Source organism: Mus caroli, chromosome 8 (assembly GCF_900094665.2).
Source record: "Mus caroli chromosome 8, CAROLI_EIJ_v1.1, whole genome shotgun sequence".
NCBI classification, from domain to species: domain Eukaryota; kingdom Metazoa; phylum Chordata; class Mammalia; order Rodentia; family Muridae; genus Mus; species Mus caroli.
The window spans coordinates 114,428,485-114,451,665 of NC_034577.1; the positions used below are offsets into that span (position 1 = coordinate 114,428,485).

General features: G+C 48.7%; 2 protein-coding genes across 3 annotated transcripts in view; one reads left to right on the forward strand and one right to left on the reverse strand.

The window, feature by feature from the left end:
- Znf276 (zinc finger protein 276) overlaps positions 1 to 7,433 on the forward strand; it is a 15,249-nt gene extending 7,816 nt beyond the window's left edge. For both annotated transcript variants that reach the window (XM_021170572.1, XM_029480494.1), the window contains exons 7-11: positions 2,361 to 2,471; positions 2,540 to 2,615; positions 2,858 to 2,975; positions 5,296 to 5,395; positions 5,467 to 7,433. In XM_021170572.1, the coding sequence (XP_021026231.1) occupies positions 2,361 to 2,471; positions 2,540 to 2,615; positions 2,858 to 2,975; positions 5,296 to 5,395; positions 5,467 to 5,737 (676 nt within the window). In that variant the 3' untranslated portion in view covers positions 5,738 to 7,433. The remainder of the gene's footprint in view (positions 1 to 2,360; positions 2,472 to 2,539; positions 2,616 to 2,857; positions 2,976 to 5,295; positions 5,396 to 5,466) is intronic.
- Fanca (FA complementation group A) overlaps positions 6,116 to 23,181 on the reverse strand; it is a 52,566-nt gene continuing 35,500 nt past the window's right edge. Inside the window, exons 28-43 of the mRNA XM_021170569.2 lie at positions 21,911 to 22,087; positions 20,543 to 20,616; positions 18,941 to 19,069; positions 14,676 to 14,760; positions 12,221 to 12,393; positions 11,571 to 11,676; positions 11,438 to 11,497; positions 11,249 to 11,353; positions 9,414 to 9,526; positions 8,330 to 8,465; positions 7,950 to 8,012; positions 7,557 to 7,662; positions 6,988 to 7,060; positions 6,648 to 6,783; positions 6,450 to 6,542; positions 6,116 to 6,244 (exon numbers count right to left, since the gene is read on the reverse strand). Of these exons, the coding sequence (XP_021026228.1) occupies positions 6,137 to 6,244; positions 6,450 to 6,542; positions 6,648 to 6,783; positions 6,988 to 7,060; positions 7,557 to 7,662; positions 7,950 to 8,012; positions 8,330 to 8,465; positions 9,414 to 9,526; positions 11,249 to 11,353; positions 11,438 to 11,497; positions 11,571 to 11,676; positions 12,221 to 12,393; positions 14,676 to 14,760; positions 18,941 to 19,069; positions 20,543 to 20,616; positions 21,911 to 22,087 (1,737 nt within the window). The 3' untranslated portion in view covers positions 6,116 to 6,136. The remainder of the gene's footprint in view (positions 6,245 to 6,449; positions 6,543 to 6,647; positions 6,784 to 6,987; positions 7,061 to 7,556; positions 7,663 to 7,949; positions 8,013 to 8,329; positions 8,466 to 9,413; positions 9,527 to 11,248; positions 11,354 to 11,437; positions 11,498 to 11,570; positions 11,677 to 12,220; positions 12,394 to 14,675; positions 14,761 to 18,940; positions 19,070 to 20,542; positions 20,617 to 21,910; positions 22,088 to 23,181) is intronic.

Below are 23,181 nucleotides of genomic sequence, written 5' to 3' on the forward strand. Positions count from 1 at the left end.
TCCAGGACAGCCAGGGCTATAAAGAGAAACCCTGTCTCGAAAAACAAAACAAAAAAACAAAACAAAACAAAAAAAGAATCTGATCCTTTTGCTCCGGCCTCTTGAGGGGTGTGCGCCACAGTACCGGGCTACTTAGATTTTGTTGTTGGTTTGTAAGAATTATTTTATGTATGTGGGTACACTGAAGCTGTCCTCAGACACACCAGATCCCATTACAGATGGTTGTGAGCCACCATGTGGTTGCTGGGAATTGAACTCAGGACCTCTGAAAGAGCAGTCGGTGCTCTTAACCACTGAGCCATCTCTCCATCCAGCTCCTTGTTTTTTTTTCATTTATTTATTATATGTGAGTACACTGTAGCTGTCTTCAAACACTCCAGAAGAGGGCATCAGATCTCATTACGGATGGTTGTGAGCCACCATGTGGTTGCTGGGATTTGAACTCCGGACCTTTGGAAGAGCAGTCAGGTGCTCTTACCCACTGAGCCATCTCACCAGCCCTCCTTGTTTTTTTGAGACAGGGTTTGATGTATCTCAGGCTGACCTTGAACTCAGTGATCTTCCTGCCTTGACCTCCCAGATGTTAAGATTATAGGTGATTCTATGCTTAGCTATTTCTTTGTTTTTTCCTCTCTCTGAGATGGAGTCTCGTTACGTAGTCCTGGCTGGTGTGGAACTTTTTATGGAGATCAGGATGGCCTCAAACTCAGAGAGATTCATCTGCCTTTGTTTCCTGAGTGTTGAGATTAAAGTGTGGACCATATGCCTGGTCCCCTTAACTTTTAAAAATTAACCATTTGTTTTATTATTACTACTACTACTACTATTATTATTATTATTACTGTTTTTTTTTGACAAGGTTTCTCTGTAGCCTTGGCTGTTCTGGAACTGTCTGTAGACTAGGCTGGTCTCACAAGAGATCCGCCTGCCTCTGCCTCTTGAGTGCTGGCATCAAAGGCATGTGACATCATTGTCCATGTTTTACTATTATCTTAAAGATTTATTTAGTTTTGGTTTGTTCATGGTGTTGGCCTGCATGTGTATCTGTGCACCAGGTGTATAAAGTGCCCTCAGAGATCAAAGAGGGTGTTGGGTCCCCAGAACTGGACTTACAACTGGTTGTCAGGTGCCATGAGGGGTCTGGAACGTAGGTCCTCTGCAAGAGCAAGTTATCCTAACCGCTGAGCTATCTCTTTTTATTATCAGGACAGCTTAGCCTATGAGCCCCTGCCTCACAAACAACACCAACACATACCTTGTTTGGCTCTTCAGTGTCTGCTCTGTTTCTGCCCCCATAAGGTCATTTGTGCATTTGCCTATTTTTGCATCCTGGAAGTTGAAGCCAGTCTTTGCATGTGCTCCATCTAAACAGGGCTGGACTCACCGCTCTTCTGCTGTTGCTCGTAACTCTCGGAGGTAGGGCCTGGCTTCTGCTACTGATTCAAAATTATATCTTGGCTCTAGAGAAATGGCTCAGCAGTTAAGAGTATCTCTTGCTTTTGCAGAGGACCAGGTTTTTGGTTCCCAGTATTCACATGGCAGCTAACAATTCTAGATCCATAGGATCTGACCCCGTCTTCTGGCTTCTGTAGGCAATAACACACATGCAGGCAGAATACCCATACACATAAAATTTAAACTACATTTTGGAGGGTGGATCGGATCTAAGCCCTTGTGCACACTGGGTGACTTCTGAAATGTTTGCTTGTTGAGATGGTCTTGGTGTATTGTCTGGGCTGTGCTCAAGCTTCTGCCTCGAGCAGTGCTCTGGAGTTATCTCTGAGTCGCTGTCGGATACACACCGTCGTGCCGGCCTTTCATCCTTCTTGGTGCTATTGAACACGAGTGTCTCCTCTCTGAACTCTTCATTGTTGGCATATGAAATATAACTAGACTTGGGGCTGGAGATATGCCTCTGGCGGCTGGGTGCCTGACAGAATCTCAAGTACAGCAGATTTGCTGAGCCCCTTTCGAGCATGAGGTCGTCTGGGAACAGAACTGACAGAATTCTCTCTCATTTTCCCTACCTCCATCTCTTGATTTGGATGCTTAGCACCCAGGCTTAAGTTCTGAAAATGTGATAGCTGTGTGATAGTACACGTGCTCCACACAACCATCGGCTCTGCCTTCTGGGCTGTACACCCTTCCTGAGGTGTCTGCTTCAGCCTCTGACCCTCCCAGGGTTGTCCTGACTGTGATGGCTAATGGTAAATGAGGTTCTATTCTGCACCGAGGCAGCCGAGTCAGGAAAGCATGAAGAAAACTGCAGATGCAGGAAGAGGCAAGAGTCAACTGCAAGCTAAGATTTAAAATAATAATAATAATAAATAAAAAGCATCACTAAATTGTTCCCCACTTAGGGTCTCCGGTAAGAAGAGCGAAGGCAGAGAAGTCAAGAGGCCTGAAGAGCCCAAGATCAGAAAGAAGCCTGGGCCCAAGCCCGGATGGAAGAAAAAGCTGCGCTGTGAGAGGTGAGCAGGCTGCAGTGTGGGGCATTTGCATGTTGTGTCAGCGCCTCCACATATGCTCTGCCTTACAGGGAGGAGCTGCCCACCATCTACAAGTGTCCTTACCAGGGCTGCACAGCTGTATACCGTGGCGCTGATGGCATGAAGGTGAGCCTGCTGGAGGCACCAGGTATTCCTGTGGAGCCATGTGCAGGCTTCCCACAGGTTCCCCGGATGCTAGTGGATGTGGAGTCGGTCCCTTGCTTAAATAAGGAGCCAGTGGTATAGGGTAGAAGTAGCTGTCTTTCCAGTAGTCGGTTGTCAAGTGCTCAGATCACTACAAAGGGTCTCCCGGGAGGAAGGATGTGTTCAGATGAAACAGCAGCATCTCTCGTCCCTGCTTCCTCCAGAAGCACATTAAGGAGCACCATGAGGAGGTCCGGGAAAGGCCCTGCCCACACCCTGGCTGCAACAAGGTATTCATGATCGACCGATACCTGCAGCGACATGTGAAGCTCATCCACACAGGTACCTGTCCCAGGCTTTGCCTTCTGAGCCTGGGCTGGGCTGTCAGTGGCTCCCAGGTGCCCAGCTAGAGGGACATAGCCTACCTAGAAGCAGGTAGTGCCCAAGTAGTTTACAGAGCTTAGTATCGGGTGCGTCTGTGTCACACTGGGATTCTGGATCCATACAAATTGGAGTCCTCTCTGTTGAATTCCTGATGGTAGTAGGGCTCTCCTACTCACTCCTTATAAGGTCTGGGTAACTTCTCAGCATTGATAGCACAGAAACCCTAGTACTCTTGTGAATTCACCTTTAGAAATTAACACTAGCGCCAGGTGGTAGTAACGCACTCCTTGGAATCCCAGCACTTAGGAGGCAGAGGCAGTTGGATCTCTGACTTCAAGGCCAACGTGGTCTACAGAGCTAGTTTCAAGACAGTCAGGGCTACACAAAGAAATTTTTTGTTTTGTTTTGATTTTTTGACAGGGTCTCTCTGTGTAGCCCTGGCTGTCCTGGAACTCACTCTGTAGACCAGGCTGGCCTCAAACTCAGAAATTTACCTGCCTTTACCTCCCAAGTGCTGAGATTAAAGGTATGTGCCACCGGCCACAAAGAAATTCTTAACACCTCACCCTCCCCAAAACAAGCAAAAAAGAACACTAGAGCTGGCAGGATGATTCAGTGGGCATCTACAGTCAAACCTGATGACTTGAGTTGATCTCTCCAGGACCTACATGGTGAAGAACCGACTCCTACATTGCCTTCCGATCTACACACACTTGCTACATGGCATGTACACACCCCCCAAAATTTAGAATGTAGAAAAAAAAACATTGTGGCATTCATTCAGATAGATTTGTTAAAGTTTTCAGGGGTTTATATAAATGACCAAAATCTTTTTACATTAGCGTTCCGCATTTTATTGATGGATCATTTACTTGATTTTATGGTGAAACCCAGCTAGATAGTGATTTTCCTTGATAAGCATTTGGGAATGTCTCCTGATGACTAACTTCCTTTGGTCCAGATCTTCAAGCTGTGTAGCCAGTCACTAGTGGACACAGCAGCAGCTCTCTGCAGAGGTGAAACATTCGTGGGGCCGTGGTAGCCCACGCCTTTGACCCCAGCACTTGGGAGGCAGACACAGGAGGAGTTCTTAAGTCTGAGGCCAGCCTGGTCTACACCAGAGAAACCCTGCTTCAAAAAACAAAGAGGGGAAACAGACTCTTCAGCTGAGAGGTCAGAGGTGTTTTATAGCTGTGTAGACAGCATGGGTTGGACAAGTACAATTGGTGCACAGTGTGTGCTGCAGTGGCTGCGGTGTAAAGGAAAGCATATGCGCACGCAGCATGCATGTGGAGCGCGTAGCTATCGGCTCTCAGACCACAGAGATCTGAGACCTAAGTCAGGTTGTTAGTCTTGGTGGCAAGTGACTTTACCTGCTGAGCCTTCTCAACAGTTTTTGTTTTTGAGAGTTTTCATGTAACGGCTGGCCTCAAATCCGATCTACAGCAGAGGATGGATGGTCTTGAACTATTGAGCACCGAGACTGCAGGCGTGTGCCACCATGCCTGATGTGGCTGTAGTTTCTGTTGAGAAGCTGATTTCCACAGTGCATCAGCCTGCTTCCCCTCCACCTCGCTGTTATCTGCGCTGATTGGGGCTCACTTTGGGGTGAGTCCCAGAGAGAGATCTGTGCCCGCAAAGGCCAGGCTGGGCATGGTGGTGCACGGATCTCTCTATGGGTCCTCTGGAAGGCCAGCCATGGCTACGCAGTGAGATCTTGTTTCAAAAGCAAACAGAAAGGTTTGAAATGCAAACAGTTTCCGTGGGGAAGACCTAGCTATGTAACAGTGTTTTGAGGAACTTGGAAATCTTTTTTAATGAACTAGTGTATATTGGAAACTGGTTTTCTGTGTAGTCCTGGCTGTGCTAGAACTCGCTCTCGTAGACCAGGCTATCTTTGAATCACCTGTCTCTGCTTCCCAAGTACTGGGACTTAGTGGTGCACCACCGTAGTCTAGCTAGAAACTTTTTTTTTTTCAAGACAGGGTTTCTCTGTGTAGCCCTGGCTGTTCTGGCACTCACTTTGTAGACCAGGCTGGCCTCGAACTCAGAAATCTGCCTGCCTCTGCCTCCCGAGTGCTGGGATTAAAGGCGTGCACCACCACGCCCAGCTTAGCTAGAAACTTTTATCAGTGAAGTTCTTCATATCAATTTCGTTTTAAATAATGTTGGGTTCTTAAAGGTCCCTGGTGTTGTATAAAGCAGTGATAACTGTCCTCTCCCGGAGCAGACTGGGTAGTGGTGGTGGCTGCTGCTCACACCCCCTCTGGTCTTGCAGAGGTACGCAATTACATCTGTGACGAATGTGGGCAGACCTTCAAGCAGCGGAAGCACCTTCTTGTCCACCAGATGCGCCACTCAGGAGCCAAGCCACTGCAGTAAGTGTGGGCTGGGCACTGCCTGTGACTGGGACAAGGTGCAGCTCACCTCACCTGCCTCTGCCCTCCAGGTGTGAGGTCTGTGGGTTCCAGTGCAGGCAGCGAGCGTCCCTCAAGTACCACATGACCAAGCACAAGGCGGAGACTGAGCTGGACTTCGCCTGCGACCAGTGCGGCCGGCGGTTCGAAAAGGCCCACAACCTCAACGTGCATATGTCCATGGTACATCCTCTGACCCAGGCCCAGGACAGAGCCCTGCCTCTGGAAGCAGAGCCGCCACCTGGGCCTCTGAGCCCCTCTGGGACCATGGAGGGTCAGGCTGTGAAGCCGGAGCCTACCTGAGAGACCGCTGGCTGGGCGTGTTGAGCAGCTTGAACTCAGCAGGTGACGTGAGGTTAAGGACACTTTCACTCAGTCCTCACTTCCCTGCCGGTGTAGTTCTGCTTGCTCATTGGACCCCAGGCTACACCCCACCTCACAGAGCCAGCAGCCATATGGTAGAGGGCACCTCTCTTGGGCTGAGGGTGTGTACTTCAACCTGCTGTGGTACCAGCAGTTTTATTTTCCTATGGATACTGAACAATAAGGCCAGACACAGATTATGAATAATTAATTTTTCTTTTCCTAACTAGAGCAATCAAGGAGATTGGTAATCTACTTTCTAGTGTAACAAGAGCTCCATGTTCTGCTGGCAATAAATTATTTACAAAGGTGCCGGCTGGTGCACTGAGATCGGTGCAGTCAGAACAGCTGAGGCTCCTGGTAGAGGTCAAAGCTGGGGTCAGCCTGCTGCCTCTGCCAGAGGGCGTTGCTCACCTCAGGGTCACAGTCTCCTCGGCCAGCCAGCAGCTGTGAGAAAATACAACGCTTAGTGCCTTCAGCCCCAGGCCAGCTTGACAAGCTGTCTGCAGATGAGGAGCTGGTGGACACTTGAGTTATGCTGCCTGCCTGATGGCTCTGTGGTGTGCAGCCACCATCTCAAGTGTCACAGGGCTGTGGCTTCATTTGATCTAAGTTGGGAAATCAGCTCCGGAGGACACTCTGGGTTTGTTACCTCTGTCATGTTGGAGAAGCACTGTTTTGGGCACTGAGGTATTAGCTGCAGCAGAAAAACACGTGCCTTTGTTATCAGTTGTACAGGGCTGCCCTAGAACGGAGACAGGCAGTCAAGGGTCAGGCACACTGAAGTGGCACTAGCACACCTCACTGCTGCTCCCAGGGAGTGTCTCCCTCGACGACGTGGGGCACTCACTTGGGACTCAGAGTGCCCTTGGAGCCTGGTTTCCCCATCCACAAAGAGCTGTAGCAGCTTGAGGTACATGTCAACAGCAACGTGCAGGAAAGCTGCTTCCCTGACAGCGGGCCCTTCACTGAAGCAGGAAAGGAGACTGTGGGGGAGGCAAGACAATGAAGGACCGGAAGATGCTGAGAGCTGAGCAGCAGCCCAGCCCAGCGACTATACACACATTTGTAGAACAAACTGACAGGCACCTTTCCCCACCCAGTGAGTAAAGGCCTTGGGAAACACTGCCTTTACTCTGACCTCCAGGCCCCAGGAGCTTGGGCTCCCTCCCTCACACTCACTGACTTACCTGTAGAAAGCAAGTGGTAGCAGCCTGGTGTGCTGATCTGGGGCCAAGTGGAGGAGGTGCCCCAGCTTGGTATCTGCAAAACCGAGTTCAGTCAGCTCTGTGGGCTCCTGAACCCAGTGTCAAGTGCTGTGGAAACTCGGAGATGTCCTATGCCCTGGAAGCTTTCTGTCTAGCTGTGGTGACAGTGAGAGGGTCTTGTGGATGACACTGAGGGCACCTGTAAGAGCTGCTGGGAAGAGGGGTCTTTTTCCCCTTGGTCTCACACAGAATAGAGACAGGGAGTTGAACAGGTCCTTCTCCAACTGCTTTCCCTACAGCGTGTCTGCTGGTAGACCTCTGAGTGCCCGGAATGGACTCTTCTGTTGCTTTAAAAGTGTGTGTGCCCTGAATTAGTACCCCAAATAAAGTGTAAGGTTTTATAAACTCAGTAAAAAGTAAAACCCATAGACGTTTGCTGCCCAGAGTTGTCACTGTTTGGAGGTTGCCATGACAGTGCATCCATTTATGTCTGTCTCATCTTGGGTAGAGCCAGCCTTCCCATACTGTTTCAGGGACACGTGGCTCCTCACCTTTCTCTGTCAACTGGAAGAGCACCAGCCAGGACACCTTCCTTCTTTCCAAGCACGCGAGGACCTCGGCACAGATGGCCACAGCCTTCAGATGCTCCGCAGCATCCTGTGGTTCACAGAAGAACCTCAGAAGAGCTGAGGGGGTGGGAAGCTAATCACTGTGCTCCTTTTTACTTTGCAAAGTCTAAAAGTGGTGACCCAAGCTGAACAGAGGCGCCCATACCCACCAGGTGACTGCCAAGCTCAGAAGCAAGACCTCAAAAGGAAAACCAAACAAGAAACAGAGCCTCAGCTACCCAGAGATCTGAAGTCTGAGCGGAATGTACTACCTGGGGCTCCTGCCCAGCTAGGATTGCAGGGAAAAGGCTACCTCAGCTGAACGGTCTGACTTACCCGTTGGGTCAGGTAGGACGAGAGTAGACCCATCAAGGAAAAGAAGAGGAGGGCGATGAGCAGCTAGGAGGAAAACAGTTACTGCATCAAAGTCCCACACTGACACTCCAGAGCCTAGGGCCTCAGTGGATCTCAGGACAGGAAGAAATCCTAAGTCACTTTTCTTGAGACGCCCAGGGTGGCTGAAACCCACGTCAGCAATCTGGTAGCTGTATTCCAGGTTGTAATGCAGGCAAAACCAAGCCCAACAAAGCACTTCCAAAAGTCAAGCATTTTACCAATGAACAGGAAGCTAAGCATTTAACTGTGAGAGAGTGACAACCCCAAATCCGCTTGTCTTCGGAAAGCCAGTGGGCCAGCCTCGCTGGAGACTCTCTCACCTCCTCTCTTTGGCAGTCCAGCCTTTGCAGATGTGCAGTGACATCTTCCTTCCTAACTTCTCTCCATGCAAAGTGCAGCGCAGCAGCTGCGATCCAGGCGGGGCTGGGTGCTGGGGAAGCTGACGCGGAGGCGAAACTGACACACAGACATCATTGCAGAGTTAATGGCCACACTCCTGGCCATCAGATATCTGTGTTTAACAGCAAGGGGCTCTCCTCTCAAACACAGTGCAGGGCCCAGAATCACTACAGATGATTGTGTCTGTCTCCTCAGGGAGGACCTGATAGGTGGGGCCATCCCTGTACGTAAGGCACACGGTGTACAGCACTGTGAGGGAACCAGCTTAGTCCTACCCACCTCAATGGGATATCAGGGCCCCAGCAGCTTTGAAGGAATAGGCCATAGTACTACTAAGTTCTCCGTATTCCTGCTTGTTCATGTGGGCCTGTGACTGGGCTAGCCCAAGAGAGTCAGGCCTTATTACTAGCATGATATCTTAGTTTCCGTGAGGGTAAGAGTGGCAGCAAACTCATGCTGTTCACTGCAGGCGTCAGAGGAGTAATCTGAGCTCCTGTAGCAGCAGGGTCGGCAGCAAGGCCTGCTTGGTTACTGAGCAGGATCTGCAGTACTTTTGATCAGGGGAGGACACAGACATCATGGATTCCAAACCAGCTACCAGATGAAAGTCCTCTATAAAGAGCACTGTCTTGCCGAGGCCTCTGAGGACTCCCTGGATGCTGCAGGGGCTTGCTGTTGCTCTGGGATGTCAGCTAGCATTGGCAGAAATCAGACTGGGCTCTCATTCAAGTCAAGAGAGAGGTGAGAACCTGCTCCCTGCCCTGTGCTGCCTGCCTTGGGCCTGTGGCGAGTGAGTTAAATAAACATTAGAGCAGAATGCAGGGCAGGGCAGGGCGAGCTGGATCAAACCTGATGAAACCAGTCTTCAGGAACACTAGAGCAGCCTCCTTAAACAGGCCAGCCAGCCATCAGGGTACTGATGGCAGCCCAGTACTCAGAGGATGCCCATAGACACAGCCCAGCCAGGGAACAGCTGGGCTCCCCCGTGACACTGCAGCAGCTTACTTGCTAGCAAACTCCCGGGCCTCCTGGAGCCTCCGCAGCTCTCGAGGCAGTGTGCTCTGATAACACCTCATCCACCGACCACACAGCACTGGCTCCAGGCTCGACCACCACAACTGAGAAGTGAAAGACCACCAGGAAGCAGACTAAGGGGGTTGCCATGGACAACCATGAGATATGCTGCCCCTTGGCCACCATCGAGACACCTAATTGCCAGTCAGCTAGGAATTCCTGAGAGCCTCACAGGGCTATGTCACAGTGCTGTGCAACTTTGAGCTTTCCTTTTTCTGAGCCCGAGTCTTAGGCTATAGCTCTGGCTATCCCGGGACTCACCAGGCTGGCCTAGAATTCATAGGTCAGCCTGCCTCTACCTCACAAGTGATGCGGTGAAAGATGTAAGCCATCACACCCAGCTTATAGGGCCTTCTTCCTTTTTCTTTCAAGACAGGGTCTCTCTGTGTAGCTCCAGCTGTCCGGGAACACACTCTGTAGACCAGGCTGGCCTTGAACTCAGAGATCCTGTGCCTGTCTCTGCCTCCCAAGCGCTGAGATTAAATGTGTGCTCCACCACCACCCATCTATGAGGCATTCTTATGCTCAGGGGCAAGGCTTGAAGGGAGGGCATCATATGAGGAAAACCCTGTAATGTTGGCATTGCACTACCTGACCCGCCTCTATATGCCACTTTCTAAAGAGAGCCTCTGAGAGCAACTTTGTAAAGACAGACTAGTTCATCAATATTAATTCCACCCAATGAGCTACAAACTGAAACGAAGCTGGCCATGGCTTGACCTGTCCACCTCCCCTCTGGTTAGAGTAGTGAACCAGATGAAGGCCCCAGGGTTCCTAGGAAGCTTCAGTAGCTCCCGGGACCAGTCACTAGCATCTGCAGATATTGTGCTTTGGGATGCAGAGCAGCTGACAGCACTGAAGAAGAGAGGATGTCTCTGTGAGCCAGTGCGCGCTACCTACCGTGTGTGTGTGTGTGTGTGTGTGTGTGTGTGTGTGTGTGTNTATATATATATATATATATATATGATGGTTTGTATATTCTTGGACCAGGGAGTGGCACCATTTGGAGTTGTGGCCTTGTTGGAATAGGAGTGACCTGGTTGGAGTAGGTGTGTCACTGTGTGTTTGGACTTAATACTCTCATCCTATGTCAGTCTTCCACAAGCAGCCTTTGGATGAAGATGTAGAACTCTCAGCTCCTCCTGCACCATGCCTGCCTGGATGCTGCCATGTTCCCACTTTGATGGTAATGGACTGAACCTCTGAATCTGTAAGCCAGCCCCAATTAAATGTTGTTCTGTATAAGACTTTCCCTGTGTCTGTTCACAGCAGTAAAACCCTAACTAAGTATGTATACATTCATATATATTTATATATGAGTTTTTGCCTGCATGTATGTTTATGTAATAAATGTGGGCACATGCTTTGTGCCTGTAGAGATCAGAAGGCGTTAGATCCCCTGGAACCTGAGAGATGAGTGATGAATCACCATCTGGGTTCTCTGGAAGAACATTGTTTTTAAATGCTGAGCCAGTGTTCCAGCCCCTACCACACATTTTTGTGAATACTGACCACCAGGGTAGGACATTGAACCTCCCAGGAAGTGAAGATCCCAACTCTTGGAAAAATATCCTAGACGAGGGTCTGTGAGAAGTCTCAATGGGAAAAGGTGCTTTGTCCTAAATCTGATGACCTGAGTTCAATCCCAGGGTCCCATACAGTGGGAAAAAAAGAACTGGCTTCTGCATGAATACATACAGGGAGATCAGGGTATGGGGAGGAGATAAATAAATGTAACTTAACAAACCCAACTGGGCCAGACCTACCAGTGCTGAAGTCAGAATCACGGGACACTTAGTCTGGCATTCTGTCAGTGTCTGGTTGGCCACCAATGCTGGGTCTTGACTTCGGAGACACACACGAAGGAGCCCCTGCAGCAAAAGCATCCTGAGGCTCAGCAGTCTGCCAACCCAGGTGCCATGGGAGCCCAGGCCCTGAAGGAGGCATCACATTACCCTGAAGAAGTGGATGGTAATGTCAGAGGTCAGGACACTGCCGTGGCAACAGAAGTTTCTCTGGAAAACAGATCCAAGTCAGCACAAACCAACAGAGGTAGAAAGGGCAGCCCAGAGCGTCTGCACCACATACCAACTCAGAGTTGACCAGGTTAAAGAACTCTTCACAATTGGGGGAGACAGGTCGTCCAGCCTGGGGGCCACCCACAAGAACAGATGGAGGCAGGCAGAGGAGAAGCCTTGGAAAGAAAGGGGTGCATTGTGGTGAAGACAGACAGCATGGACAGGGTGTCCTTGCCCTGTACAGTACTTTCCAGACCAAGTGATGCTGCGCAAAGCCACAGCCCTTCCAGTTCCCACTGAGCTTGCCCTTGAACTCATGTGTTCTCAATACAAAGCCGTCTTTGTCCACAGCTCTTAATCCCTGCTTATTCACTGTGGATACCCCAAGTGCACTTCAAAAACTATAAATAAAATTTCAACAAGCAGGTGGAAGGATGCACCAGTGTCTAAGGAAGCAATCGTTAGCTGGAAAATTCTATTATGAGAACAGTCACACTGCACTTTAAAGACAAAAACGTGTTCTTTATAGTACATCTTCTCTAGAGGGATTCTTGAGTCTAAGAAGAAAGACTAGAATCTGAAACACCTTTTACACTTGTTCCTATGAGAGCCAAGACCCTGAAACCATTCCAAGCTTGGCTGGAGTAGACATAATAGAAATAAGCACTTAGTAGTGGAAGCTAAAGACAGACTCGGGCATGAGAGTCAGCCAGATGATACCGTTTGCATATGAGCAGTTCTTGCTGTCTCCTGAGGCTGGTAGCCATGCTGTCTGGCCTTGCCAGAGCCTGCAGCCGTCTTCTGAACACCCGAAACAGAAAGTGACTCTGAGGTGTAGAACAGCCATGGGGCACAGCAGAACCTTGATCCAGCTCCAAGTCCAGAGCGATCTCCTGGAAAAGAGCAGGGCTTATTTCACCTTCCAGCTTGGACCTGTCACCAAACAGGAACCAGGGCAGAAGAGTTCTCAGCTCGCTGTGGACCTTAGTTGGGGACGCTGAGAGATGACCTTGAGAAGGTTGTCTCCACAGGGATGAGGAGTAAGGAGGGACAAGGACACAAGCTTTTACATGTGAAGGCCATCTCTAGCCAGATGTAGTAGCCCAGCTATTGGGAGACTAAGGCAAAAGAACTGCAATTTCAGGGGCCTGCATAGGTTACAGCACTTGCCTGGGATGCACAGACTCTAGATTCAGCCTACCCCACCCCGCAACACACGATACCATAGAAACGAACACAGCAATCTTTAAGTTGTAAACATAAATGAGCACAGGGGATACCCAGCATACCACCACAGGTCTCCCTGGGGCCACACACTGCCCTTTGTGCTAGGTGTTGACAGGTGTACACATGTGCAGGAATGAGCTGAAGGGGAGTCCTATGTATACACTCTTTAAGGCTGGTGTCAGGCTCCAATGGTCCCATCCCTACTAGCATAGCTCAGATAGACTTCTGTCTAGTGTCAGGCCAACATTTTGCTGTCACAGTTCCTGAGACCCTTGTACTTCGGAACATTTCTAAATATGGAGCAAATTCTCACATATACAGGCCTTTGTTGTGTAAACCTTGCTCCTGATTTAAAGCTATTGGTTAAATAAAAGTGGCTATAACCAATTACTGGGGAGAATAGAGGTAGGCAGGGCTTTGGTTACCAGGCTGGGGGTCCCAGATAGGGACCACGAGGGGAGAAAGAGGAGGAAGGAGGAGGGGAGAGAAGAAAAGGAGCCAGAGAGAACTGGAGGTCTCCACTAGATGGGATGGACCTCGGCAGGTGGCCGAGGGAAACGCCCCCTAGGACAGACTGAGTAGATTCAGACAGCACTTGAGTAGAGAGCTCAGCTGGGAGGAGACAGGCAAGCATAGAGAGGGATGGATTAGGCGTGGTTCCCCTAGGCATTGTGCTAAAGCTGATTTTAAAAAACTCCAAAGAAATCTTTCTCGATTGTTGAGCAGCTGGCCAGGTCGTAGTAAGAGCTGGGAGTTATTAAATAACATGCAAAAATACCAGTTATAGTAAGGTGTGTCCTGTCTATTCCACAGAAACAATACACCCAGCACCCACAGCCTGATGTGTGACCCTAAGGACCACATGCAGGCTAGATCCCTCTCAGGCTAATCTGACATCTAGGAAAGATGGATGGGAAGACAGGTTGAGCTGAAGCCAGGAGCTCAGCTTCTCTTATCCTGGAGGATGCTCTCATTTGGGCACATTCTACGGGATCCTCGGTTCTTACTACCCACAGTTCTCACTCCCCACGTTTCTGAATTCAGACTCTTGAGGAATGGAACCCACAGATATGATTGCGTCTAATAAAGTGACATGTACTACTCTGGCTTGGATCTGAGATGTCCCCTAAACACCAGGCGTGGAAAGCTTGTTGCTAAGCACCGGTGTTCAGAATGAGAGGCTTGTGAGGGCCCTGACCCCATCTGGGGCTGGGGGCCTCACTGAATGGACTACCGGGAACGGGGAGAACACGTAAGAGGTCGGGCTGGCTAGAGAATCCTCAGTAGGGACGGGCTCTGGAGAATCTACCTTGTCCACAGTCGCTCCTTCCCTGTTTCTTGGCTGCTATATGTGTCATACCCTCCCTCAACTCAACCACAGGACCACAGCCATGAGGACAAGTGGCCTTTGCTCCTTTAGCTCAGTTCTCAGTTACTATGCCACAGCAACGGAGGACTGGCATGCCTGCTCCTCCCAAGGGCATCAGGCACGGACGGAGGTTTGGAAACAGGCTCCTTAGAGACGCACTGGAACCTCAGCACGGCTCCGCTGCATTCTCCCGCTCATTCTGGGTTCCCCAGGGGCCTGAGGGCTCCATGCGCTCTTTCCTCTACGTAGGCTACCTTGTTAAGGTCACTTCTCAGAGCCTGCAGCCCAGTGGAGGAAGCAGAAGAAGCAGAAGACTGCACAGCAGTTTTGCTGTCAGTTCGGATGTCTCAAAGCTGGGAGACAGTTTTGGCATCACAGCCACAGTGTCTGGGCCTTGTGACGCTCACCTGTGGGGTAAACTCAAAGGATGCGGTTGCTCTAGGCCTCTGCCATGGTGTGGACAATGCAGGCTCTCACCCGGTTCTGCTGAGTCGGGCACCGTTATGCAAACGTCATAAATACCTTAGCAGAGGGCAGGTTTGCTGCAGCAAACACATGGAGCTCTGTCCTCTCACTCACCTGTAGCCTGGAAAGAATATCCTTGTTTCCTGTGCGGCCACCAAGAACCAGGTCTGAGTCCTCTGAGTGATTGTAACTCCTCGAACTGAGAAGGAAACAGAAGCCGGCTCAGTGCTGCTGCGGTGCTGTCGGCAGAGCTTGCTGTGGTGCCCCTTCCTCCCTCCCCGTCTCCACAGTGGAGCGTCTGCGGGTAACTGACAGCACGAAACAACCAGCAAAAACCCAAAGTGCCAGCGGTCCCGATTACCAACAAAGGAAAGAATGGCAGGACACATGCATGCACCTTCTGCACTCAAGAGGCAGAGACAGGAGGATGACTGCAAGTTTGATGCCAACTTGGCCAACACAGCAAGTTCCAGGCCAGCCATGGCTAAACTGCAAAAGCTTATCTAAAGAAAGGGGAGTGTTTGAGGGACAGCTCAGTGGTTAAGAATGTGTGTCCACTCCAAGTGGCCGACATCCTCTCCTGGCTTCTGCATTTGTGCTTAAGCATAGACACACACACACACACACACCTTTGTTTTTAAGGGAAGAAATATTTACCACAACCAAGTGTGCTTTCTCGTCCAAGGTTTAACATCCCCTAACTAATCATACCCTTGACAATGGCACAAAGCTGCAGGATGTCACCAACGAGGGACATGACTTCACAGGCAATAAAGCCTGAGCGACTCACTCAGAAAGAAGCTGCAGCAAGGAACTGAGTTTGCTGCATCAATAAACAAACCTCAGCTGTATTTCTATACATTATCCATGAATAATTAAAAAAAAAAAGCCAGTCATTCTATTTACAGTCACACTGAAAAGAAAATGTGCAGGCAGGAGGATTTCTGGGAGTTCAAGGTCAGCCTAATCTACATATCAAGTTCTAGGCTAGACAAAGCTACACAGTGAGACTATGTCTTTAGACAAACAAATATAAAATATTTATTAATAAAGTCTTATATTTAGCAAATATTAGACTTGTATCATGAAAACCTAAAATATTGGTAATAGAAGTTAAAACCTAAATAAACAAAAAATCATCCTGTGACTATGAACAGGAAAACCTAAGTACTGTTAGGATGGCATTATTATCCTAAGTGGGAGAGATCTAATACAGTTCCCATCAGGATCCCGAATGGGTTTGTGGAAAAAACAAAACAAAACAAAACAACCAACCACCAACCCCTCCCCGCAAACAAACAAACCAATTTACTGATGGTAAAATTCAAGTGAAATCACAAAGGACCCAGGATAGCCAAAGCAATCTCTAAAAAGAGCAATGTTGACAGACGCACACTTCATAATCTCAAGACTTACTTCAAAGTCACATCACAGAATAACACCCTGAGACAGCAGATAGAACCAGGGCCTAGAGATAAACCCTCCTGTAAGTGGCCAACTGATCTGTGACAAGGACATCAAGACCATGTGGGGAGTGGGGGAGAATTCAGTCTTCTCAACAAAGACATGCAAAAGAATAATGTGGACCCCTACCTCACATGAAGGAAGTAAAACCAAATGAATCAGACCCCTGCAAATTCATCATTCATTCATTCATTCATTCACTCACTCACCATTATCAAGGGCGTGAAAGACAGTTGAGGGTACAAGAGAAACTGTCCCAGGCTGTGTGCTAAGTGCCTGTGCAGATCATGTAAAGAGCTACAACTCAGACTGTCCAGTTGAAAGGACTGGGCTGTCCTCGGAAGCAGGTTACTAGCAGGTCTGTGTGGGGCCCTGGGTTTGATCTCTAGTAGCACAGAAGACAGCTGGGATGGGCCGGTTGGGAGTCGGGAGAGAATTCTAATAGAAGAAAAAATAAGTCTCAAACAGTGGCAATGAACTTCATACCCTAGAGTGGCCGTCACTAAAACGAGAAGAGAACAGTGTTGGCAGTGCTGGGGGCACTTGCAGTCCTCTCTACTGCAGGCAGAGCCAGCATGTGAAAACACTTTTTTTAAAAAAGAAAAAAGTATTATTACCCATTAATGCAGTCTTATGCATATGTCCAGGAAAAACAGTGACTCGGAGCTCTACAAAACCTATGTTCAAAAGGTCACAGTGATGTTACAGCAGCCAAACAGCAGAAGCAACCAAATGCCTACTGATGGACGGGTGGACGATAAAGGTGATTATAAAGATGATGTATACTGTTTAGTGTCGGGAGCCTTCTCGGAAAGGCTATGGCTAGCAGGCGGTCTTCCTGAGACGGTTTCATCATGGATTGTGAACTACGGCCCTGTATGCAAGACCTGAGGGACAAATCTCAGGGTTTGATTCCTGCAGCTGATATGCCTTTCCTGTCCTTATAGAATTAATATAACAACCCTTCTGCGTTAGCCCACTCTGCTGGGCAGATTTTATGCAGAACAGCGAAGATGGACTGTTTTATAGTGATGCTATACAAGCAAATAGGTGATTTCTTAATCCCTAATGATGATTCTATAAGAATTCCTAAAATTAAACTAGTAGTTATTAAGCCTTTTATAGTTAGGGCTACAACTCGAGCTCTCTGATATAAAAGCTGTAATCAGATTAGAACTCTGCCAGGCTTCACGCGCCATGAGTTATTGCTTCTGAGATAGAAAGGAGGCGCTGACACGGATTCACAACTTGGGAATACCTTCCTTAGGCTGTAAAACAATTAACTAAAGGTCCTAAGAGGGAACGAACTATTTATTGTAGGGATAAGAACAGAAGGTAGAATTCTGACTGGGTTTATCTATACAAAACCTCACTGTTAACTTATACTAATTTTCAATGAACCTGTGGAGCTAGTGAGAGAAAGTGAGTGTCCAGTTAGATATCTGGTTTAATGGAAACACATACAAACATCTCTGTTGTAAACATCTTATGCAATTTATGATTTGAATTTGTTTAAACTTGTGGTAAATTACCATGTGATCTATTCTCCTAAAAAGGTACAAAAAAACCCTAGAAATGTCATTAGGTGGCAGAAGGAGAGGACAGAATTGGAAGGAAGAGGAAGAGAACAGAATGCAGAATGCAGAGAGAAAGACAAAGAAGAAGCTGCAGCGAGAGCAGAGAGAGAGCAGGCTTCTCCTCACCATGAGATGGAGCAGGGCTTTGCGTAACAAGGCAGGCTGTCTTACTAAAGAGGACAGCGCTTTCTTCTTACAGACTCGGGTTTAATTCATTTCGCAATAAAAAGGTAGAAGCTTTTCCTTTCTCTGTGCAGTAAAGGTTGGAGCTCATTTTTCACCCAGAATGACTGAGTTCTTTCTGTGCTGGCAGCTGGGCTTTTGCTCCATATGCATACGTACGTATGGATGTGTGTATCTATGTATGTAGATATGAGATAAGTAGTTGGTTGGACCCAACAGGAGTGTATGTAGGTATATGAACGTGTGTGCATGAATGTGTATATGAATGTGTGTGTGTTTATGCACATTTGCTTGTGTAAAACTGTTTCCTTCTGTGATCTTGACTCTTCTCTTGCTTGGTTCAATACAAGTTTATTGCTCCAAACCTCCCTCCAGCCTGGCAAGCAAGAGGCAGAGGCACAAGGCTTCTGGGCAAGAGAGAGAGAAGCCATACCAGTTACTTAGTCCCCTGCTGTAGCCGCCCTACCAGTTACTTAGTCCCCTGCTGCTAAGCAACAGGTGTTAATTCGCCCAGAGGCCTGCAGCTTCTGCTTCAGTGTAACGTAATGTCAAAATAGAAGGCAACCCTAATCTCTTGCAAGGCCAAGTCTTGCTCCCACCACTGCTCTTCCCCTTCAACTTCCTTCAAGAGAGGACCCAGGTGGGCTAAGCAACCAGCAGCTCAGCAGCATCATATATCCATAAAGGAATGAAATACTACTGCATGGATGGACCCTGAAAATATCTGCACAGTGCTTAAGCCAGGAACACAAGCCCACATGCGATTCTGTTTCTATGAAATGCCCAGAGCAGGCAGCTCTGCCGGCAAGAGGTAGACTGCTAAGCGCGGCAGTCACGGGCACATGCAAAATACGCCTCCTCCAGAGTTGCTCAAGAGCTGAAGAGGGGACTGACCAGCTTCACTTTGCTGTAACCCTCAGGAGGCTGAGACAGGAGGATTGAGTTCTAGATGAGTCGGCTACAGAGTGAGACCCTGGACAAGTAACTTCCTACAGTGCTATTGCACGGACATGAATGATCACCATGAAGAAGCCATGGTGTGAGCTTCGATGACTGAGGAATTCCACACAGAAGACGACACTGAGCTTCTTTGAGTTGTGCTGACCCGTGCTGTCACTAGCAGAGAGCAGAAGGTTTGAGGACTGTGTGGCTGACCTTTGGTGGAAGTCCATGATCTCGCTGACAAGGACTGTGCACGCCTCTTCCAGGTCTCCACCACAGCCGCCCAAAGCCGTCGGAGCTGGCAAGTAGCGCTCATAGATTGCCCATTGGTGGAAGTCATGTCTGCAATGGTGGAAGGCCGAGGTCAACACTGAGCAACACTTTGTAACCATCCTGAAGTGGTCTCTCTCAGAGGAACACAGTGCCAGTGACTGGGCAGTGGGAGCTAGCCCCAGCAGCCTGAGAGCTCACGGGTGAGTGAGGCTCCACTGTCTGCAAGGCAGGGGACAGAGCTGTGGCCAAGCCCTCTTTCAGGGGCGATTCTGTGACCAAGGCCTAGGCAGAGTGCTAATCCCGCAGGGTGGCTGCTGACTGCATCTATGAACCCAGGAAAAGGAGCAGCAGCTGCGCAGCGCAGGCTGAGTTAACCCGGTGGTCTGAACCCCAGAAAGCCTGAAGAGGACCGGCTGAGGAATCCCCACTGTAGATTACTGGTGACTGTTCTAAGTAGAAACAGCCAAACACAAGTGAGGTAGCTCACACCACAAAGACCGGGCGAGGTTCACGGAGGGGCATCACTTTGTCCATGTGGGCTGATATCTCAAGCATTAGGAGTGTGACTAAAGCAGGGAGGATGGCTGGGAATGGCACCCACCTGTGGAGAGCTTCCCTAGCACGGAAAAAGCCTGCGCTTCCAGTCTAAATACGACCTCAAGATAACAGTGACCCAAGGGCTTAAAACTTGAGCCTGGTGAGCCCCGTGAGGCGGCTCAGCTTTTAAGAGCTCTGGCTGCTTTGGCAAAGGACCTAGGTTCACATCCCAGCACTGACATGACAGCTGCATCTGTCTACAACTTTAGTTCCAAAATATCTACCACCTTCTTCTGACCTCTGCAGGTCAGGTGCGTGTGCGCGCGCACACACACACACACACACACACACCCCACCCATACATATCAAATAAAAATAAATAATTTTTTTAAAGTGAAGTTATGAGGCCTTTAACAACAGCATCCCGTCACGATGCACTCAGTTTCTAGTGCCCACCTCAAGTAACTCCTAGGAGCCTGTCCACCCATATACCCCCATTACCTCAATCAGACAGCCCAAGTGGTCACTTGTTCTTAGACAGGGCCTATTTTGTAACCTCAGACCACTCATTGTGTCTACTGTGGTTTTACCAAAGTGCACGGAAAAAAAAAAATGTGTGTGTGTATGTGCATACACATACATATACACATTCTCTTAATATAGGCTCTGGTGGGTTTAGGGTCCCTGCATAGACCTCATTTGTCTTTATCTGTATGAGGGTACTCTCTCTCTCTCTCTCTCTCTCTCTCTCTATATATATATATATATATATATATATGTGTGCGTGTGTGTGTGTGTATATGTATATATATATGTATATGTATATATATATATATTTATATATGTAGCATGGCTTTGTTACGCTGTAACCCCAGCATCTGGGGCATGTTGGCACATGGGTCTGTGCTCACGAGTTCCTCAGTTAACTGGAACGTCCGTCACTCAGGACGGCTGTATGGACAGGCTGTGGTGATGCTTCAGTGGTCAGCTCCCTTGACCTCTTACCTTTCCGTGTCTGAGAGAACATCAGCTTCAGGTTGAATTTCCAGTTCCAGCTGTACCCAATCTCTGTAAGTTAACTGAGTCACAGAATCGTTCAGGGCAGGGATGAAACACAAACCACACTGTTTATAAGCATTTGCCAGTTTACCTTAAAAACAAAGGTCTGAGCTGGGCGTGGTGGCGCACACCATTAATCCCAGCACTGGGGAGCAGAGGCAGGCAGATCTCTGTGAGTTTGAGGCCAGCCTGGTCTATAGAGCGAGCAGGTTCCAGGACAGCCAGAGACACAGAGAAACCCTGTCTTGAAAAGCCAAAAAAACAAAACCAAAAACCCCAAAACCACTACCAGCACCACCACACCACTAACAAAAAACCCAACCCCACCAACAAAACCCTCTGCAAACCTCTGTGCTCCGTGTTGTAATGAACTGGGAACTGGTGCATTGTTGCATTAAGGAAAGCTCTGAGTATGACATTAAAACTGTGAAACCAGCACATTTTGTTTGAGACAGTCCTCACTCAGTACCTAAGGCTGGCCTCAAGTTCGTGGCACTCCTGTTTCAGTTCCCCACGTGCTGGGCTCACAGGCATGCGCTGCCACACTTGGCTGCACCAGTCACTTACCCAGCATGCTCTTCACTTTTTTTTTTTTTTTTTTTGGTTTTTCGAGATAGGGTTTCTCTGTGTAGCCCTGGCTGTCTTGGAATTCACTCTGTAGACCAGGCTGGCCTCGAACTCAGAAATCTGCCTGCCTCTGCCTCCCGAGTGCTGGGGTTAAAGGTGTGAGCCACCATGCCCGGCGGCTCTTCACTTTTAATCAATTAGCTTGTACCTGGCTACATTGTTATCTGATAAGAAAAGAAATTATTTTATAGGCCAGGAGTTGGGGGAACAAATCTTGGTATAAACTGGGCATTGCGGTGCAGTGTTTAATCCCAGCACTGGAGGAAGAGGCAGGGGATCTGTGTGAGTTTGAGGCCAACGTGGTCTACATAGGCCAGCCTGGGCTAGTGAGATCCTGTCCGAAACGACCAACCAACCAAACAACCAAACAAAAACCAACCATGACCTTGATGTAATACTCTGCTTCAACTGTTCATGGCATCTTACATTTTGTTTCTTCTTATGAAAATTCTTAAAGCAATCTCACTCACCAGATCTCAAAATCTTATTTTCCATAACAACAACAACAACAACACATTATAGACCAACCCTCCATGCATTTCCACTTGGACAAAGGCCAAGGTAAACAGGAACACAAACACAGAAACAGACAGACAGACAGACACGCACACACACAGACACACAGATACACACACACAGAGAGGCAGAGTTAGGCCATGTGAAATAGTGGAAGACAGGGAAACCTACATAAAATTCCTTGTCCTTCAAGAGCTCTTGGAAGCTGTCCCATCTCCACAGAGAGAGTGCAGCACTCTGCCAGTCTGCAGAAGGAAGGTACAGAGGTCTCCAGGGGACGCAAGCTGCATGCTCTGGAGTACAAGGTGCTCTGGCCTCTGGGAACAATCTTAACACAACGAACTGAAACTGAAACAGACAGGGAGAAGTTCACAGTCAGCATGAAACATTCACAGGGGCACACCCAGGGACCATGCCCACCAGGACATCTTACCTGCCACCTTCTTGTGAACCCATTATAGCCCTGACAGACACAGCACATCATGAGCAGGGGCACAGGAGGAGCAGGGAAGCAGAGCAGGTCTCCCTGGGGTCTCCCTAAGCCCTGGCCTTGCTGAGCCCCTTCAGTGCATGCAGGCTGCCCTACACCTGTACTGTCTCTCTCTCTCTCTCTCACACACACACACACACACACACACACACCGAGCTAGCCAAGCAGCAATGACACCAGAAGTGTCTCCTCAGTGACACGTTGAGAGCATTTCTTGCTTATCAGGGAGACAGAGAGGACTCTCGGCCCCTATTTAACACAAACTTGACTATTCAAGTGCCCACCCCTTTGCACAAGACCATGCTGGGTCTTCAGTCTGCACCTAGGCCCTAGAACCAGGTCTCTCAAAGCATGGATGTGGCCCAAATTCCTAGGATGCTTCAGGAATGACTTCATCTATCTGGGCAGGGCTTATGAGTACAGAGACTCTTCAAAAGCTTGTGCTGAGTCTTTTTATTATTTTATTATTTGGAGACAGGATCACAGGAAGCCTAAGCTAGCCTCAACCCTGCTACATGGTGAAGAATGACCGAGTTTTTTTTTAATCAAGACCTTTTGATCATCATCAGCTCCCGAGTGTTGAGGTTACAAGGTCTGCCACACTCTTGGTATAAACTGCGCATTGTGGTTTATCTGGTGCTGGGGATCAAATTCAGGGCTTTTGATTAGGCAAGCACCTGACTAACTGAGCTACACCATCAGCCCTGTTCTTTAAGATTCTCACTTTTAATGTGTGTGCATGTGTGCGTGTGTGTGTGTGTGTGCACGCGTGCGTGCGTGTGTGCGCGAGCTTACAGAGACCAGGAGGTTGTGTTGAATTTTGCGTAAGTGCTAGGATCCAACCTCTAATCCTTCCAATGAAACAAGCGCTCACAAGTACTGATCATCTTTCTAATCCCACTTATTTATTGTGTGTGTGTGTGAGAAAAAGCATGTGTGGAGGTCAGAGGTC